The sequence below is a fragment of the Gorilla gorilla genome, chromosome Y, assembly GCF_029281585.2.
Source record: "Gorilla gorilla gorilla isolate KB3781 chromosome Y, NHGRI_mGorGor1-v2.1_pri, whole genome shotgun sequence".
In the NCBI taxonomy this organism is placed as follows: Eukaryota; Metazoa; Chordata; class Mammalia; order Primates; family Hominidae; genus Gorilla; species Gorilla gorilla.
In genome coordinates this window covers 52324542-52344508 of record NC_073248.2, presented here as the reverse complement: position 1 = coordinate 52344508, position 19967 = coordinate 52324542, and the positions used below count along the sequence as shown (strand labels likewise).

Here is a 19967-nt window from a genome sequence, read left to right as displayed (position 1 = left end):
CACCCACGCCTTACCCTGCCAGCCCCCAGCCTGGAGTCGCTATCCCTGGATATGAGAATGTACAGATCTCTGGCTGCTTCCCCAGGACTGTCTACACCCCTGGACTGGATGCTTACTACTCAGATGTGGAGATGGAATCTGTCTCTCACAGTTTCCACCCTTGCGGCACAGAGTTGAGAATCAGAAAAAACACCCCTTCAGTAAGATTTAATAACCACTACCTGCTGGAAACCTGTCGAAAGAACTATATATATCCCTATATATATAGCTGAGAGGTAGCAGGTGCCCCCTGGAGTTGGGCAATGACCCCTCGCACAACCGGCCCTGCCCCACCCCAATCCACAGCCACAAACAGAACCCAGGAGCGAGGCAAGCATGGCCCAAGGACACAGGGTCCCCCAACCCCATCACAGCTCTGGCTGTACTCCAGAGCTGGCCCCCCACCCCCACTCAGGGCTGCCAGATCCTCCAGGGCCTGTTTGTTCATGCTGCACTCTTTCCTCTTAATTCCAAGAAGCCACGGCTCTCTCAAGAGCTTCTTCGCACAAGTCAGGTGACTCCCCCCAGCCCTCCTTCACCCACCCGCATACCTCACTCAAACTCACGCAAACTCATCAGCCAAGAAACAGAGCCCCCCCCCCAGCCCAGACCCAGTCGGATAAAGAACCCAGGGCTCTCCCCTTCTGTGGGATCCCTCTGCAGGATGCGCCCACACAAGTCTTGCCCCCTTCACCCCAAAGTGCAACTCACTCCCACTGCACGGGTACACAAACCGAGGCTCGGAGAGGAAGAGGAACTCCTCTAGAGCACAGCAAGTATATGGCAGAGCTGAGAATGGGACTCAGGACTCCAGACACTCATGGGAGTGCCCTGACCTGAGCTTCCCCACCTATGATGTCCACCAGCTCAGAGAGGGTGAGTGGCGCCTCTGGGTCACACAGCCCTGGGGCGCAGCCAACTGCTCTCACTTCTGGGCTCACCCGACGCCCGGTCTGGTCATCCAGCAGCACACCAAAACCAAGCTAGGATTCCCTGCTGTGACCCAGCTCCTCCTTCCCTCCCCCAGTGGCCTGGGGGCGGGGCAGGGAGGAGGGGAGGCTTTAAAGGCACAGGAACTGCTGCAGGTGGGATGTGGGCTGGCTCCTGGTCCCATCCCTGGGGCTGTGTGATCTGGGACTGCTGCAGGCTGCAGGTCTCTCTGAGCCCGGTGGGGTCTCAAACCCTGAATGAGAGACCTGAACTCTGAAAGCCTCGGTGGGGCTGAATGAGGCTGGGTTTCAGCGGGAGGCAGATTAGACCAAAGGTTCCCTGGGAGATGGGGCCACAGAGCTGGGCTGCAGCCAGATGCCCATGCCAGGAGGAGCTGGAGATGTAAGCATCTGAGGCCCCACAAGGTCTGAGGAGCCTAGATCACCTCTACAACCCCAAGGCAGGGGATGCTTCTCCTAACAGGCCCTCTCCCCAACTTTCAGGGCTATAGGCTGGGCTCTAGGAGCTGTTACTCCAAGGACCCTGGTCACCTGGACTGAACGGAGTCACGTGATCCAGGAGGGTCCTTCCTCAACCCCCAGTTTCAGGGGTCTGAGCAGACAGGCTGACCAAGGACCCCAGGCAACGGAAGCAGGGGGATGAGGCTCATCCATCCATCATGCCCTCACCTGCTCTGCCCCATTCAATGAGATGAGATAGGGTGGGTGCCCCCACAGGGTTGGCAGGCCGAAGCCTCTAAGCCCTCAGATCAAGGTCCACACATGGTCTGCAGCCTGCCAGAATTGTCACTCTTAGCAAGGCTAAGAGTGGCAACACAGCACCCTCCAAGGCCCATCAGGAAGGACAGGCAGAGACAACAACGAATTGTAGGGATGTGATAATGAGGGATGGAGAGGCCCTTAAGGCTACACTATGTGAGAAGTTGAAAGAACCAGAGATTTTTAACAGAGAAGGGGCATACATTTCATGTATTTGAAAAGAAATGACGCAGACTTCTCTTTGGTTTTTCCATGGGCAGATCTCAAAAGGGAAATTACAGGAAAGTGAACTTTTCAACAATTGGAGCTGCCCAAAAGTGGAACTGAGGCTTGCAGAGTGAGTAGCTCTACCTCCCTGGAAGCATTCTGGCAGAGGTTGAGTGCCACCTGTGAGGGAGAGGAATAAGGGCTACACCATGGGGTCGAGGAAGGGCCAGAGGAGGAATGATTCAGTTTGGAGACAGGAAAGGCTTGTCTGGGCTGGGCTGGGAGCTAAGGAAGAAGGGGGATGCAGATGCATAAGACCAGAAAATGCCTTCTAGGTAGGAACTCTGGGTGTGGAGCTGGTGTCAGCCCAAGATTCAGGGTGCAAGCTGCAAACCCAGAAGAAGATTCAGGAGCTGCCATGAACCCTGCCTTGCCACATTTTGCTAACCACAGCTGCCCTGCTCCTTGGTGAAGATGCTATCCACAGAAGCAGGGTCAAGGATGCTTCCATGAGTCTGCCGTCAGCATCAGGACCCACTGCAGGTAAAATGGATGGGATTGCAGTGTGCTAGGGTGATGGTCTGTGTACCTGCACTCACACTCAGCATGCACCTTGCAGACAGTCTCTCCACACCAGCCCCACAGAGCCCCACCCACCCCCAGGCAGTCTCTGCACTAAACCCACTGGCCCAGGACAACCGTGCCCTGCGGCCTTACCTGGCTGTTTCACAGTGACTTCTGTGCACCCAGAAACCTCCTCTGCCAGCTTGTACCAGGCGTAGTTGGGGCTCAGCAGCCACTCCTCCACGTGGCAGTAGTAGCTGCCGCTGTCGCTGACCTCGGCTCTCTGGACGGTGAGGCTGAACAGGCCCCCCGACACATGCCTCTCAAACTGAAGCCTGGCTCTCAGGCCCTCCTCCTCCGCGTAAGTACCGTATTCGAAGGCGGAGTTGTGGGCGGTCTTCAGGATAAGCTTGCCGTTGGCATCTGAGGGCTTGTGGACATACCAGAGCACCGCAAAGTGGGAGTTCTGGCTGGTCTGAGACGTGACTGGAGCAGTTCAGCTGAATGGGCTTGTTTTCCACCAGGGTGAGGGTCCTCTTCGATTTGCTCACCTGCAGCTTTGTCACTGCAAAGGAAAGGGGAACACAAGAATCACCACAGACTCCCAGAAACGTGGCCCATCCACCTTGAGGCTCTGAGTCAGTTTTCTTCCAGCACAGTTCCTGGGAGATTTAACACCGACTGGCTTCAGTGTGAGGAAGGCAGCACGGAGCCCAGGCCACCGCTAAATATCCTTCCCTGTCTCCTCCTTGCCATGTGCCTGGCTTAGGCCTTCACCATCTCTCCCCTATCCACTGCCTGCACAGCCCACCATCACAGGGCCTCTGAGGGTGATCCTGCTGAAGTACAAATCTAGCTATATCAGGTCTCTGCTTGAAAAGTTTAATGGCTCTGAACTACTTACGGGCTAGAGAGAAACAATTCCTTTTCACAGCACAAAGTCCCTTCAGGATCTGGCCTTCACCCAAGTGTCCTGACTCATCTCTCACGACTCACCCTCAGGCACCCTCCACAGGTGCATGCCCCTGGTGCAGTTTCCCTGAGTGCTGGCCTTTGCCCTTCCTGTCCTCTCTGCCAGTCTCCTTCTGCCACCTCCCACCCTCACCCTTCTCTCCACTTATCCCTCATTCCCATCCCCCTGGGCTCCATACCCTTCCTCAGCACCCTCTATATGTCTTTGGGCTGTGTGTCCTCACATCTCTCTCCCATATCCTAGATGGTGAGCTCCCTCAGGGCAGGGATCAAGCTCTTTCCACTCAATCAACCAGTATTTACGGAGTGCCCACTCAGTTTCCCACAGGATGCTAAGTGCTGGGGATGCCCTGAAGAGTAAGCCAGAGTCCCAGCCCTCATGGGGCGGAAGGCCTAGCGGACATTCTTATCGCTGCACCCCCAGAGCCTAGCACAACACCTGGGCCAGGAAAGCATTTGATCAGTGTTTGCTGAAATAGGTGAATGAGTGGGTGAGCGAATGAGAGCACATTGGAGAAACACGGCAACAGGTAATTAGAGGATGCTGCGGGGGCGGGGAGAGGCGGCTTCCTCTAGGGGAGTGAGAGAGAAGGCTGAGAAGACAGTAAACCACGGGACAAGGCAAAGCCAACTGCAATCCTCCCTTCTTCTCACTGTCCCGCTCCAAAAACAGACAAGAGGGCAGCCTGTGGAGCGCCTCCCCAGCAGCTAATTAATGGCGATGTTCACCTTGCCAGTGGCAAGAAGCCAAGGTCTAATGAAATCCATCTTAGGAAGGTGATTTGAGATCTCACCCACCCTATCATCATTAACCTTGGCTCTGCATTCCCCCACCCATGCCTCTGATGCTACTAAAACTGAAAAAAAAAAAAAACAATTCTAAGTTCCTCTTAGGGAACTAATAGCACAAGCATTGTTTCACCTCCACCACTCTCTTCACACTTAGTTTTTCCGCCACAGGGACCAAACCACTTCCCAGCTGAGAAAGAAAGCAGGGGCAAGGTGCAGATTCCACCCAGGGACAGCAACCTAGGCCTCCTCCAACCGAGCTTGTGTGGAGGGCAGGGGCAGGGGCAGGGCAGGGATGCCTGGCCAGGCTCCAGCACTCTGCTGGTCAGACTCTTGTCTCTTTAGTCCAGCTCAACCCCAGGAACTGCATCCAGACCCAGGACCCAGCCCACTGGTCATGACCCTGGTCTGCCAGCTGGCTTAAGCTTGGTTTGGCAGCATCAAGGGTTGATTGAGTCCCATGCATCACAGAACCAAAACTTGTGAAAGCCACAGACTGCCACTTGGTCTCCCTGTAACACACAGACAAATGTTCTGAATGGATGGAAGGATTTAGCAAGCCAAGGTGTGGCAAAGTCCAATTCCCAATGCCATGACTGAGCAACACTGCGGAGCATCTCCCGCCGGTGAATCAGACATTCTCTCCAGGAAGACTTGTTGAATTCACAAACCCACAGACCTTCTCACGCCATCAAGAACACACCAGGCACCACTTAGAGAGAAATCCTGTGTGCCACGGCCCCACCCTCCCGGGTTCATCTTTTTTGTTAGCAAGTCCAATCTTCTGCCTTCTCCCTTCTTCAAATGCAGAAAGTCCTCTAGGGCACACTAGGAATCCAGGACAGGGTTTACCATTAAGCTCCCAAGCTCTGGAAGTTAGATTTGCGTTCACTTGCCTGTCGACTTTTCAGATTGGATTCCTATAATACTTGAAACAACCGGCTCCTTTTTCATTCTTTTCCAACCCAATTCACCGCATGCAAATGATATCTATATCAGTGCAAATGACACCACCTGAATTATCTGGTACTTGGCCAAAAAAACTGGGTTGTTCAGCATGGAGTAGAATGAGGTTTAAAATGTATTATTAATTGGGACTGGATTATTTTTGCAACTGTTACTAAGGAAACCTCAATTGCTACAGTAACTGCATATGTTAAACTGGAATCCTGTGAGTAAACTTCTATTCAGTCACATGGTCTGAGAACAAGAATTCAAGGAAGAGAAATGTTCCAAAGCATTTCCATTTTTTTTCCTTCCCGTGTCAAAATATTGTGAAGTGTTGAGAAGCTTGAAAGAGAGGCATTTTTTAAATTTGGTGCATGTCTGACAGGTGGGCAAGGGGTCAGCTCTTATTCTATGCTCTGGATTTCCTCCCACATCTCCAGGGCAGGTAGGACCTTTCCTGAGGCACAGGGGAGACTGGAATCTCCACATATAATTAGGGAGCCCTCCCATGTCCTGCCAGAGCCCTGCCCTGGGTGATGTACAGCTTGCGTGCACCACCTTCCTCCACAGAGCTAGGAGAGCCCTGCCCACTTAGAGACCACAGGTGTTTTCATCTGCAAAATAAGAACAATGTCTCTAACTCCATTAGGAGTTTTGTGCAGACTAAAAGCAATTGTCTATAAAAAGAGTTTAGCACAGAACCTGGTATATAACAAACACCCAGTGAATTTTAGCTATTTTCATTCCTTTTTGGTTTCTGTGCCTTGTCCCAAGTTCAAAGTTCAACACTTAGATTGGGAGTTGTCAAGCATAAGTGGTAATCTTCCTGCTCAAAGTGCTGTTCTCAGACCAGCAGCACTGGGAGCTTGTTAGAAATGCAGACTCTTAGGCCCCACCCCAGACCCAGTAAGTCAGAATCTGCACTTTAACAAGATCCCGAGGTGATTCACAAGTAGCTTCAAGCCTGAGAAACCCTGGACTTGGCGTGTGAGTGAACGGGCTTTGAGAGGCCATAAATGCAGACGTGAAAGAAAAGAGTGAGGCTTGGTTAACCCCCAACAGTGAATTGGCAGGAGGAAGAAAGAATCCAGCAAGAGACAGGCAGAGGGTCCGAGAGCTGCTCCTGCTCACGCCAGCAGCTGCCTTCACAGCAGCCCCCAGGGGCCAGGCCCTGCTTTGAGGGAGTGGCCCTTTCTTTCTGCAGCTGGAGAGTTTCCTTCCCAGGCTTGTGATTAAAACTTGGAAGATCTGTGTTTTGTATGGTAGGAGAGGCTGTTGCGTTTGTTACAAGCCAGGGTAGGGTGGTTTCAAGGTGAGACAACAGGAAGAGGGAAGAACTCCACAGCGGAGACCAGCAGCAGCTTTCTCAGCCAGCCTACCCTCCCTTCAGATTCCACTCTGTGCGTGCTCTTCTCACTCAAAACTCATTTATTTCTTCAATAAAGGATTCCCTTATGCTCCACTATAGCTGTTACTGCTGCCTTACAACGAAGGTAATTTTTAAAGTCTTCTCTTTCTTACAAAATTCTAAGCATATGCAGGGCAGGGACTCTGACCCAATCATTGTTAAACTAATCAATGAATAGTTGAATAAATGTGGTTACTTTTTAAAAGGAGGGGCAATTCTGATTTTGATAGAAAAGAGAACATTTCAAAAAGTATGTGGCCTCTGAGCTAGGCCCTGAGAAACAAGTGGAGAAGGAGAGTGAAAGGGCACGCCAGAGAGAGGGGACAAGTGAAGAAAGATGACAACTACCCTGTGCACTCTATTCAAGGAGGAGCAAGTTCTCAGGTGTAGTGGATGAGGTTAGAAAGGTAAGCTTCAGCCACACTAGAAGGGGCCTGCAACTTGTACTTGATCCTGACCACCTGTGGCCCTCAGGGTGCATGCCATGGATCTGCAGATCAGCATCACCTGGGAATTTGCCAGCACCTGTTAAGTCAGAAAAACTGCGAGTAAGGCTCAGCAACCTGCAGGCTCATGAGCCCTCCAATTGATTCTGATGCACATTCAAGTTTGAGAAGCAACAGCTGTGCTGCTGAGGTGGTTGCCGGTAAGTCTGGAGAAAGCGGTTTCTGTGCAGTGGTGTGGGCAGCAGCCAGAGTGGCAGGTGCAAAGAGATGGGCACTGAGGGAGGAAGACACTGCTCTTTATTAAAGACAACAGACAGTAATGCTAGAGATAGAGGCGGCCAGTGTCTGCGGCAGGAGAGATGTTTCAAGTGGAGAGAAGCAAGTCAGATGAGAGACAAGGAAAGAATGCAGGGTGAGCTGCATGGGAAGCCAGTGGCACAGGCACCTGCCAGTCAAACTGTTACTACCCCTGAGTCCCTCTGTCCTTAACACCCCTTGGCTCCCTGCTCTCTCCACATGACCATTCCCTATTTGGGCCCTCAATGATCTCCTTCTCAGGCTCTTATAATTGGCCTGCATATGACACTCCCTCCCTCTCGGCCTAGCCACAGCCAGGGGATTTCCCTAAATGGCAAATGGGGCATGCTACTGCCCACAGCTGCCCACCCCACAGTCCATGACAGCAGTTCTCAATAAGGCAGCTAATTGCAAGCAGGTCTCTGGTTGCCATATTGATTTGGGGAGGGGTATATATTCAATAGAATAAAGCCATTAAAGATGTAAAATCATATATGGGACAACTCCATGCAACAAAACTCTGCCTCGTGTCCTGTGTGACTTTCAAATGACATTCATGTGGGCAAAAATTATGCCTCTGAGCCTAGAACCTACTTTCATTTTACTATAATCACAATACTTTTATTTTGCATGGTTTTAATATATGCCAGGTCAGTCAAGAGAGGATTTTCCTTTGTTTTGTTCAGAATTGTAGCAAGAGTTACTCAGGACTTCAGAAACCCTGTCAGGATGGCAGTCCTGCTCATGGTGCCAAGTCTGATACGGTGACTGTTAGTGTGCATTTAGGGACAGCGTTGACTGTGACTGTGCCTCCTAGCATAGCTGTCCTGAGCATTTACACATTGAAACACATTATTTTACTATGAACTACTTTATAAAAAAGAATACTTTCTTTATCCCACAACTAGGACAGTATAGCAAATTTTAAAGATATGATTAGGAATGTTATATTGTATATGAATTTCATTTCTGGGTAAAGGGAATATTATAAATTATTACAAAAATGGAGTATATGATCTGGGTATGAGCTAAAGTCCTAATTTCTGAGTTTAGGATGTTCTTATTTATTTAGCAAACTTTCATCTGGTCCTATGTGCTCAGCACTATTCTAAGCACTTTATAGATATTAACTATTTGGTCCTCACCAATCCTATGAAATAAATATTATTCCCAATTTTATAAAGACACTTGCCCAAGGTCACACTGCTGGCTTAGTGGTAGAGCTGGGATTCAAACCGAGGCCGTCTGGTCTGTCCTTGCTTTTAGCTATTACATATGCCCACCCTCACCCCATGCTCCCATGTACAAAAGGGACTTCTTGATCCCTGCCAGCTTGCCTGGGGGTGAACCCCTCCCAGACCCCATGCTTTAGTCATCTCAAGATAAGCATGCTGCTCCCACCCTCCATGACTATCTTTATTCACACTCTTCTCTGAGCCTGAAATGCTCCACTCCTCCTTCCCAACCTCCCACCCTCACCCCTACCCCATTCCCTCCTCACGCCCCCTGCCCCCTGCCCCGTGTTCATGCCCTGTGCTGGCTCTGCCTCCACACCTGTAATGCTTTTCTGCTCTCCTCTGTCCCTAGGCCTCCTGCCTCCCACAGAGCCTGCAAGGCAGGAATGTGACACACCCATCTCAGCAGCCTCACCAGCATGGCAACCTGGCACTTAGTAGGTGCTCAATGCATGCAGAGAGACAGGGAGGGAGGGGCAAGGGGAAAGCAGCAAGAGTCTGCAGGTGGAAATAGCTAATGAAGGTTACCCAGATGTGCCCTACCCTGCCTTACCTGTCTGCAGGCAGGGCAGTGACCCTGGCTCGTTGATGCCAATAGCAAGTGCCCCGGTGTTACCATGACAACAGGCCTGAGGCATCTGGGAGGGGCTGGGCTCTCATCTTAGGGCTCTTGCACTCATGCCCATTCTATCTTGGCACAGACAACAAGCAGAAGCCACCTGGGATGGAAGAAGGAGAACCCCAGACTCCCCTGAAAGAAGGCAGAGGCCAGTCCTCTGAGGGATGGGGCAGTCATCCCTCAGAATGTGAAAGGAGAGCCAGTGTTCACATGCTCTGGACTCATGGAAGTCAAAGAAAAGCCCTCTGATATCCCAATCTGCCAGGTCAGCAATAAGAAATAGAAGAAAACCGATTTGGCAACATCCAGAGGGTATTAAATATTCATCCTGAGTGCCCATCAGTAAAATCCCAGCAGAATACACCCTCTGACAAGTCAGCTTTCCACCACTGGAGGCTGTCCTCATGGGAGCTTGTTTATGGCTTTGTCAATTTTAATAGCCAAACCAAGATATTGTCGTAAACATTTGAAAAATGAGTGCTGACATTTCCCTTACTGCTTCTGTATTTAGGGATGTGTAATTGGAGGGCGTTTTGAGCTAAAGAAAATCAGAAGGAAGCAAGGCAATTATGCTTTACAATTAAAAGAGAAAACTGATTAAGAGCTAACAATCAAATATGTGAACTGGCTGAAAGTCTTGCCTAAGCACCCCTTGAGGGGTCACACTATGTGATCAATGGGGATCAGACGAAGCTAGATCAATGGCAATATGACAGTGATGGCATTCCTTGAAGATTCTGTTGGGGATGTGCATACACAACAGGAAGCACACACAGGGCATGGTCAAATAACAGATCCACAAGTCAACTGTGCCATCCAACCAGAGATTCTGATGAATACTGATATGGGGGCAGGATCAGCAGGGACGAGTCTGGGGCACAGACCACAAAGAAGCTTGCTGTGATAAATGATATCACAGCAGTGGAAGGCTGATGGTAAATGGACCAGCATGAGTGAGTCAACAGTCCCTGGGTTCCTATTTGATTCTGATGGAATACGAATATTTAACACAATATTCTTTAAAACGGGGGTAGCAGGGGACACTTCTATGGAAGACACCAGAGCAGGGCTAAGAATCTATGTTTTGAGGGGCAAGGTACGCAGGGAGAGCAAAAGAAGAGAGGATAGCGCTGGTATCCCCAGGTCTTAGAGCCACCTTGTGGCAGAAGCTGGAAGAATCAGGAGTTAAAAGAGGCACAAGATAAAACTTCTACACCATCAGCAAACTGTGTCTTGAGGAACCTCTACCAGTGTCTTATGACCCCAACTTCCAAAAAACAAATTTAAGGATTTGCTAAAGGGGATTAGGAAATCAGGAGTGGTTAACCAGAGAGAGGAAACTTTAAATACAAGCATACGGTACCAAAGAAGATTCCTGAGAAGAAAAGCACTTGTCTAGAACATATAATAATAAAATTAGGGACTTGGACTCTGGAGCCAAACTGCCTGTCTGGACTTGAATCCTGGCTCTGCCACTTACTATGGCACACTGGGCAATTTATGTAACTTCTGTGTCAGTGTCCTCATCTGTGAAGTTGGGTAAAACGGTCCCCCTCACAGCACTGCATGGATTAAGAAACAAGGAACTAAGTTATTATGTGTAAAGCATTCCCAGTGGTTTACAACAAATGCTCAGTGAATATCAGCTGCTACTGTTGTTACTACCAGTAACGCTAGTGCCATAACTCCTCCACATCATCAATCTACAAGGAGAAAATTCTTCTGTAAAGGACAGCATTAACTGAATGCAGAAAGAAGAATCTCTGATTGCATAGCCTTTAAAAAGGTCAAAGTCTCCCTACCGCAATTACTTTTAAACAAGGCACACCTGGATTCAAATCCCAACTTCCCCCACTCACTAGGTGTTTAATTTGAGGAACTGAGAACCTCTCAGAGCCTCTGTTACTTCATTTATAAAATGGGAAAGCAATATGTTCCTCCCAGGGTTGCAGTGAAGATTAAGTGAGATAATATACACCAAGTGTCCAACAGTCTCCAGCACACAGTCAGCTCTCATGTATTTTTCCACTTCTATTTCCCCAAAATCAATGCACCAGCACCAAAGTATACAGGAAAGAGTAAAAACTTTTATGAAGCTCCCTGGAAAATATTAAGTGCTAAATGCATAAATATTTAATAGAGGAGAGACAGTAACACTTAAGGGGATGCACTCTCCTGGTGCCTCAGCTGTCCTCTGGGAGTCCTGCATGGCCTCAAGCACCCACCTTTGCTCTTCCTAGCCTCCAAAGGGCCATAAAAGTATATTACTGTGCACCTTTAAGTAGAGGCCTCATAACAGCCCAAGTACAGTGATACTCATAAGTCTCCTCTGCCAACCACTGTTCATTCTCATTTTACAGTGAAAACACAACAGAAACCAACTCGAGACACCCAAGACACAAAGACAACCTCAGAGCAGATCTGGGGTCTCCCAACCCTCCAGCTACTTTACCCAGGAGGCAATTATGGTATAAAGGAAAATGTTTGCTCTATGGAAGTCAGAGATACCTGGGCTCCAATCTCAGTTCAAATCTCAGTTTTGCCCCTTAACCAGCTGGCTTGCCTCCATCAAGATTCCTGACCACTTTGAGCCTTGGTTTCCTCATTAGCAAAATAGGGATACAAACACCTACATTATTAGGTTGTTGGATAAATTTAAAAAAGAAAACATGAGTAAAGCACTAAGCACAAACCTGGCATCCAAGAGGTACTTCATACATATTTCTCCCTGTCTGCCTTTAGTAACACCATAAATTAATCCAAATAATTAGAACCTTCAATGAACTCATTCTGTATTCTTCCCTTAGGCACTCCAGTCTTAGATTCCAAGTAGTACCAGAAACAGGCAAATACTAGGGATGGATTCAAAAAGGCAATGTCAGACAAGGTCTTGAGGTCAGCATCTCCTCTACCTTCTACAGCTGCAGAACCATGTGATGGGCAATGCTGCTCAGAAAACTGACTTTGAGAGCCAGAGGGGACCAAAAAAGGTGCAATTACAATCCTAATGTCCCACTCAATAACGCAGGCAAGTAGGTACGTCGACATTTTCCACAACAAGGGTTCACATAAAATGGGGTCTCTGCTTAACCTTCCACTAACCTGAAAATCCACTTAAGTAAGACAGCCTCTTCTCTGGGCCTCTTGTCAGTCAAAGTTTAGGCTCTCGTTGGCCAAGGGAACAGTCTCATCATTTATACAACTCACTTGTTCCAAATCTGGTACAGAACAGAACTCTGTTATGGGGTTGGAAGAGGTGAAGGAGAAACCCAAAGGTTACCGTTATTTAACCTCATGTTGTTGAAAACAACACTGTGGCCACCTAAAGTAGTCGGGAAGACCAGGTCAGGCCCTAACCATGGCTGTTAGTGGACAGAAAAATCCCTTTGGCAAGACGTTCCAACCATCTTTGCAAAGTCAAACCCTTGCCCTTGCCTGCACAGGTATCTGTCCTAGCCGAGGCATAGGCTGGGTGAGGGAAGGAACACAGGAGCCTACCGCCTGGGCTCCACCCTCCACCAGCTTCTAACCTGGCAGGAGACAAGGACAGATGGAGGAAAACCATAAGAGCTGCATGTACTTAACTCCTCCCGCATGTCAGCGGAAGAGCCTGATGAAGGCGAGAGTGTTTGCAGAAAGCCCTACTGACTAATGCTCTCCAAATTAATCCATCCTGATGATCCGCTTTGAGACAGACTCAGCCTCCATAGAGAAAGGAGCTCAAATTCAGGGCCCATACAACTGGACAGGGCCTGGGTGCAGGCAACATTGTGGGAGAAAGACAACCGGAGTTCAAATCCTGGCTCCACCATTCACTAGGTACATGACCTTAAGCTAGTCACTTAAATCTTTCCTGGGGTTGTTGTGCAATTCTAATAGAATAACTGACCTTCAGCACCTCATGCAAAGAAGATGCTCAATAGGTGCCTATTACCCTCCCTCTTTACTCAGAATTTCCTTGTCTATGAACAGGAGACAATGATATCACTTCCACATAATTGTATGAGGATTACAGGAGATGAGGTTAAGTAAAGAAAAGGGCTTTCTTTAAAACAATTGGCCTGTGCATTTCACAAATGTCCATGTCTACAGACACACACATACACACACACACACACACACACGCAAACACACAGGTTAGGGAATTGTTCTAGATTAAAGGAGTCTAAAGAGACAGGGTAACGAATGTGATGTGTGATCCCTGGTTGGATCCTAATCTGAAAGGGAAAAATAAAGGGCATGATTGGGACAACTGGGGAAATGTAGGTGATAGGACTACACTAACGTAAAACCCCAAGGGTGTGATAATGGTGCAGTGGGTGGGTAGGTTCTTAGGAGTTACATGCTGAAGTACTTAGGGAGAAGTGTCCCAATGTCCACAGCTTTGCCTCCAATGGCTCAAAAACAACAACAAACATACACACAGAGGAAGAAAACAAATGCCGTCAGACAACAACTGGCTATCAAGGAAAGGAAATACAAGTGTCCACTGCATGATTCTTAAAACTTCCTATTGATTTGCAATGTCTCTAAATGAAGAGCTGGGAAAGGGGGAAGTGATGCTAAGGGCTCCATGCACACTTTTCTTTTTCTCTCACGTCTGCTCAGGCAGCATGGGCACATAGCCCACAGGTCCTCAGCACTCACCTGGCTGCAGCAGCCTGATCACCAGCAGGCTGGAGGTCCTCTCTGCCAGTTGTGTCCAGGTGTTGTAGTTCTTCCGCCACAGCTCTGCCACACACTGGTACTTGCCTGCTTCCGTGTCACTGGCTCGGCTGATGCTTAGGCGGACGTTGTTGCTGGACTCAGCCTTCTCGGTGGCAGTTCGGGTTCGGAAGCTGGAGGACCTGTTCCCCCACTGGACCCCTCCGTCCCGGGTGAAGGTCACCAAGTCATGGAACTCCACCGTGCCCACCGGCTGGAACCGCCATGTCACTGACACGGGGACCTGGGCAGGGTAGTGGGGTTTGATGATACACTGCAAGTCAAAGGAGTCGCTGTAGGTCACCCCCGGTGTCCGGGAGATGGCTGTGACTGCGAAGCCCATTTCTGGAGAGAGAGCAGAGAGATTCAACCAGAGGAGGCATGTGGCTTTCTCAGGGCAGTATGACATCAGCAATGGGGCAGCTGGCAAAGCAAGCAGTGTGGAGCAGAGGCTCTCGGGGCCCCTTTTGGGTTCTCAGGCTAGTGTTGCTTTTACTATCCTGCTGAAGCCCAGTCCAAGAGTTTCCAAGACTCCAAAGAAAGGCCCACCACAATTCCCCCTGAACAGCACTAGCCTAACCCTTCCCAATGAGATCCTCGTGCATTTGCTCCTCCCCTGGAATTAGACATCACAATCCTCTCAGGGACTGATTGCATGTAGGCAGGGTTGCTCCTAGAAATATTGAGATTCCATGAGAAAACAGGAAAAGAAAACCCCAAAGCCAATTTCCTCCATTGCACAGGAGGAAAACACAACCACACAGCCCCAACACCTCTTTTCCTGGTCCCTTAGTGCACTGGTGCCGAGAAGGGAAGCAGATGGAGTCGGCCTCCAGTCTCTTTCTCACGTCCCTCATGAAATCCAAGAACAGAGCAGGTGGGGACCTCCAGTGGGGTGGGACAATTGTCCTAAATGCAGGGTTCTGCAGTCTCAGTGGCTGTGGGTCTCTCAATATTCCTTATTGAATGGGCAGCACTGCTAAGCTCTAATACTGACTCCTCAATATGAGTACCTCAGAGTTCCTTCAGCCGGGAAATACTGTTTAATATTCATACATTGATCACAATCATAAAGCTAACAGTAGCCAGTATTTATTGAGCACTATCTAGGTGCAAGCATGGTGCCAACTGCTTTGCTCTCATCATGCTCCACTGAATCCCCAAAACAACCTTGTAGAACAGGCAGGCTTGTCATCTCTTCCTGCAGATGTAGAAACTGATGCAGAGAGAGGTTAGATAAATTGCTCAATATCAAGCATTTGGTAAGTCAATGACAGAGTTAGTCTCCAACCACATGTAACTGATTCCAGGGGCCTTTTTAGGTTACTTTACCCATGGAAAGCATAACACGGTGGTTAAAGGTCCAGACTCTGGAGCCAGCAGCCAAGCCTTTGATACTTCCCAGCTAAGTGACATTAAAGTTACTTAACTTCTCTCTGCCTCTGTTTTCCAATCTGTAAAATGAGTCTCTGTGAAGATTAAATAAATCAGTGTTTATAAATATTACAAATAGTACCTGGCACATGAGATATACTATATTTTGTTAAATATTTTGTTAAAAAATGAAATAGAAATTCAAAAAAAGTACTTTAAACACTGTAATGTGAAAGACTGGACACAGGATGAATCTTTTGGCTTTCTATGGGGAGGTTAAGTTGGCAAATAGGTAGGTACAATTTGCTGAAAACTCTGGACCTTTGATTTGGATTTCAGGGGCTATCTCTATATACCCTTTAAAAAAGTTTATGACACGGAGGCCCATCCTTAAACATGAAGCATCTCTGACAGTCACTGTGCATCTGTGTGTAGTAGGTGTTGCATGAGGGTGGTGTAGGACAGAACCTCAGGGACAGGACCCACACCAGGTGCTCCTGGCCTCACACCTGAAGGGGAGAGAGCTTCCCCAAGCAAATGACTTTGTCTAGTCCTGACACAGACACATGCCACAGTCACAGAGCACCCAAGCTGCTCTAACTGAACAGCCATAATGGCCCATTGTACATTTGGGACCCGCATCTAATTATACTGATATGAAAATTCATGTGTGTCATTGTTAACTTTAGACTGAAAAGACAACCTCAATTAATCTAGAGTGCCCTCCCATTCTTCCTTGTTTAGTCCTTTGGGCCACCTGATTATGGCTGCAACCAGAGGTATCTCAGTGGTGGAGATCAGGTGAACAGTGCTGGCCTCCAGATCCCAGGGCAGAGCCCGTCAGTGCCCCTGGCTGTGAGAACCACCAGACATATGGTGAGTAAGAAAAAACTCAGGGGATAACCTGATACCATAAATTACTTCTAGAGAAACAATCCTCACTAACTCTAATCACTCATTGGACATTCCTAACCTTCCAGGATGGTTAAAAAAAAAAACAACCAGTACTGGACATCCAAAAGTTGTCCCCCAAGTTCCATCTCACTGGGTCCACATAGTTGCTGAGTATGGACACAGGAACTGAGCTTATCAGGAAACGCAATCACTGGAGGAAGTTTCTAAGACAGAAATCTGAGCCATATAATTACTGCAAAAAGCAGGTCAATCTTTAGGATTAAGCTTTAGAAAACAAATGTAATTCTAATCTCAAAGGGGTAAGAAAATGGAGGACTCTGTCAAGGACAAAAACCACTCGGGGCTGCCGTCTTTACTGGAAGTATCCAAAAGCACCACCATCCCGACCTGCAAGGAAGGTGGTGACACAGTCCCAGGGAGTGGGACATAAAGTTGCTGAGGACAACCGATGTCTCCTGATAAACAGGAAGACCTGACATAACAAATTTCTTTCCCAGCAAAGTCACAGACTGGTCATTTAAAATCTAATATACTGTTTATATCCAGGCAGATAAATGTTGATAGAAGCCTCTTTACCCCAGTGAGAAGCAAATCTAATCTTCCTTGGTTTTAGCAAATCTCAAGGTATCTTTTCATTCCATGCTAATGAGGGAATAGCTTTGTTAGGTATGGGCCCCATCAGGTAGTAGAAACTTCTAGCCTTAGGCAAAGTATTTAATGTGTCTCAGTCTCAGTTTCCTCCATAAAATGAAAGTGTCTGTCACTTGGCTAGGTGGGGATTCAATGGGACAACTAAGCTTAAGTGTTAAGGATTAGCCAGGAACATAGTAAATGCTAAATAAATGACAACAGATAATTTTATACCCTTCTCTGCTCTCTTTCAGGAAGGCTGGCCCCTGAGCAGCAGGGCAGGAAAGACATGCCACACAGTGCTCAGCCACTCTGCTCTCTTTAAGGCCAGGCTGGCAGTGGCCATGCTCTCCACCTGGGGCCACCACTATGGCTGGGTGGCTTCACTAACCTGGATGGAGTTCTGATAACATCACTCTCTCCCAGCCAGACGAGGAGTAGTCACAGCTTCCAGCTATTGCTATCCCTCAGGAGCCCCATCATCCACTCTGGGTCCCTTAGTCCTTGCTAGCACTATCTTAATTAATTAAACCCTTATAAGAAACAAAATAGATATAAAGGAAAGTACTTCAAACTGTATAGGTAAAAGACTGGCCATAGTTTCCTGCTAGAACTCTGACAGACAAAAATCAGGATAAGGTGTTTGACACTGAAGCTGTCTCCATACCAGACCCACTGCCAGTCCCACCGCTCACTCACCAAGAGCTATGATGGAGATGGGAGTGCTGGCCCGGCGCTCCCCAACAATCTGCCACTCGCCATCCACCACCCGCACCCATTCAGTCACATGGCATTCATACTGGCCCTTGTCCTCCTTCCTGCTGTTGAAGATGCCCAGGCTGAATGAGTTGGGCTGCACCTGCTCCATCTGGACGCTCCCAAAGCTGCTGCGCTCCCAGTAGGACGAGCCTGGCTGCACGGTGCCATCCCGGTCTAGCCACATGATATTGCTGCGGCGGTTCTGCCTGTCCACAAGCTGCCAGATGACAGAGAAGCGACCCTGCAGCCTGCCTGCCATGCGGACGCTGCAGGAGAAGCGCAGGTCCTTGCCCTCAAGGATGACGCTGGCATTTCTGGCCACCTCCACGGAGATGCTGCTCTCTAGGAAGAGGGAGAGAGAAACACCCTGGAGGCTTTATGGTCTCCACAGCGCCCTCCCCACAGAGGAAACAGGAGGAGGGGTGCAAATGGAATCATATTCAGGTACGGTGAGCCTCAGAGGGTCAAAAACACTCTGACCCTAGCTGATGTAAGCCCTGGCTGGTTCTGGGCATTGCTCCCTGTGGTTTTAGATCTGATAATCTAGGATGTTCTTTGCTGTGTGCAGAGAACTGTGATAACGAGGTTCTAAGACCTGAGCCTGAATAAGAACCTAAGAAATACAACATAGTGGCATGATGATTAGGGCATAAAACAATGTATTGGGTAATCTATTCAGCTGGAGTTCAGGGTTTTTCAAGTTGAATTTTCAGCAAGAAGAGTAACTCCAAAATCCTACTTCACTTCCCTCTTCCTACCATTCGATACTACAGCAGTCAAATAAAAGCTGAACATCCATAATGTGCCATTTGAGGCCTTCAGGACAATTTAGGAAATATGAAAAAAAAACTGACAGTAAGTATTTGGATGATAACGTGTGCTTAAGTGTGGGTAATAAGGGAGCACAGATGGTCTAGTTTCGCAGAGTGCATGAGGAGCAGGCTTTCATTCTTTCATTAACACACAGGAAGAAAACAAAGCCAGCAGCTCGTCATCCACCACTCTCCCGCCTGTCCAGTCAGCCCTGGGGCTCCTTTGCTCTCTTTCTAGAAACATTCGGCCAATCAAAATTTGGGATAAGGATTCCACTCCCTTCTCTGTCTCATCTAGCCTCTGCTGCTCACTTAACTATCTGAATTCACTCAATCAAATTATTTAAACTCGACATGCCTCAGCCTCTTCTTCTGTAAGACAGGTAGAGAGCCACCTTTAATTGTAGAATTCTTTAAATATTAAAAAGTAAATGAGATGATGCGTATAGATTCACCTAACACATAGTAGGTTTTCAAAAACTGGTCATCATGATCATGATTAATTTTACTATTCCACATAACTCTTTGTTTTTATAAACATCACAGATAGCCTAATATGTTTTAATTATGCCTGTAGTATTTTGTATAATTATCTATATTGAGTTCAGAAGGTCTGTAAGTATTAAAGAACACAAAGTAACTAATTTGGCTCCAATTTTGGGGTACCACCCACATTAAATACATGCAATAATTTAAACCAATTAATTAAATCAAATCCCAGATTTTAAGAGGCACACCCAATTACCAAGAGAAAACACACACATACACATAACAATGCATTTGAATCAAATCTTTTCTCTCCTTTATTTCCCCAACAAGCAGAAACAAAGACGAGCACTGAGCCTCAAAATGTAGCTCTTATTATAGTGAGGATGCCTGCTAGCCATTCTGGATGTGCTTGTTTTATGTGAAAAATAAAACGTCTGGATGGGGCAGGGAATAGCAATTTTCCCAGGAGGGCAACCTCCCCCAGGAGTCATACCAGGATGATTCATAGAGATAATCAGGCTCCTGAACAGTCACCATCTATAGCACTAATGGTTAAGGGGATGCATTTGGAGACTTCCTAACTCTGTAATCCTGTGGTTCTTCCTTAACCTACCAAAGCTCCAATTTCTCATGTGAAAAATTGAGATACTAATAGTGCCTACTTCTTAGGGCATGACATTGACAGGATTAGATGAGGTAATTATTTTTCATCATCATTAATAACAACAATATTCCTCTTTAGATTAAAGACTCATCCCCACTGTTACCAATTCAAAATAAGGGATTAAAAGGGCAACTGCAGCATCAAGGAAGAAAATCCTTTCACTTGTCTTAAGTAGGAGAATGACTTGCAGGACCTTACTCTCATCCCCTACTGTCATCCCAGTGGACTCTTACGCAAGTCCTAGCTCATTTATTGAAAGGGCTACTGTTTGGTGGTGCTCTGTTGCTTGAGCAAGCCTGGAAACCCACATAGTTAGAATGTGGGGCTACAAGAAGAAATGCTGTTTTATTACAGCAGCTGAGGCAAAGGCAACTACAGACCTGGTGC

The 19967-nt window shown here is 47.8% G+C and overlaps 1 protein-coding gene across 1 annotated transcript in view; it reads right to left on the bottom strand.

Annotated features, from left to right (window-relative positions):
- Positions 1-19967, bottom strand: part of LOC129530382 (immunoglobulin superfamily member 3-like) — a 38678-nt gene that overhangs the window by 5282 nt on the left and 13429 nt on the right. The window contains 4 exon segments of the mRNA XM_055377163.1: positions 2673-3006; positions 3008-3084; positions 13881-14282; positions 17556-17957. Coding sequence (XP_055233138.1) covers positions 2673-3006; positions 3008-3084; positions 13881-14282; positions 17556-17957 — 1215 coding nt within the window.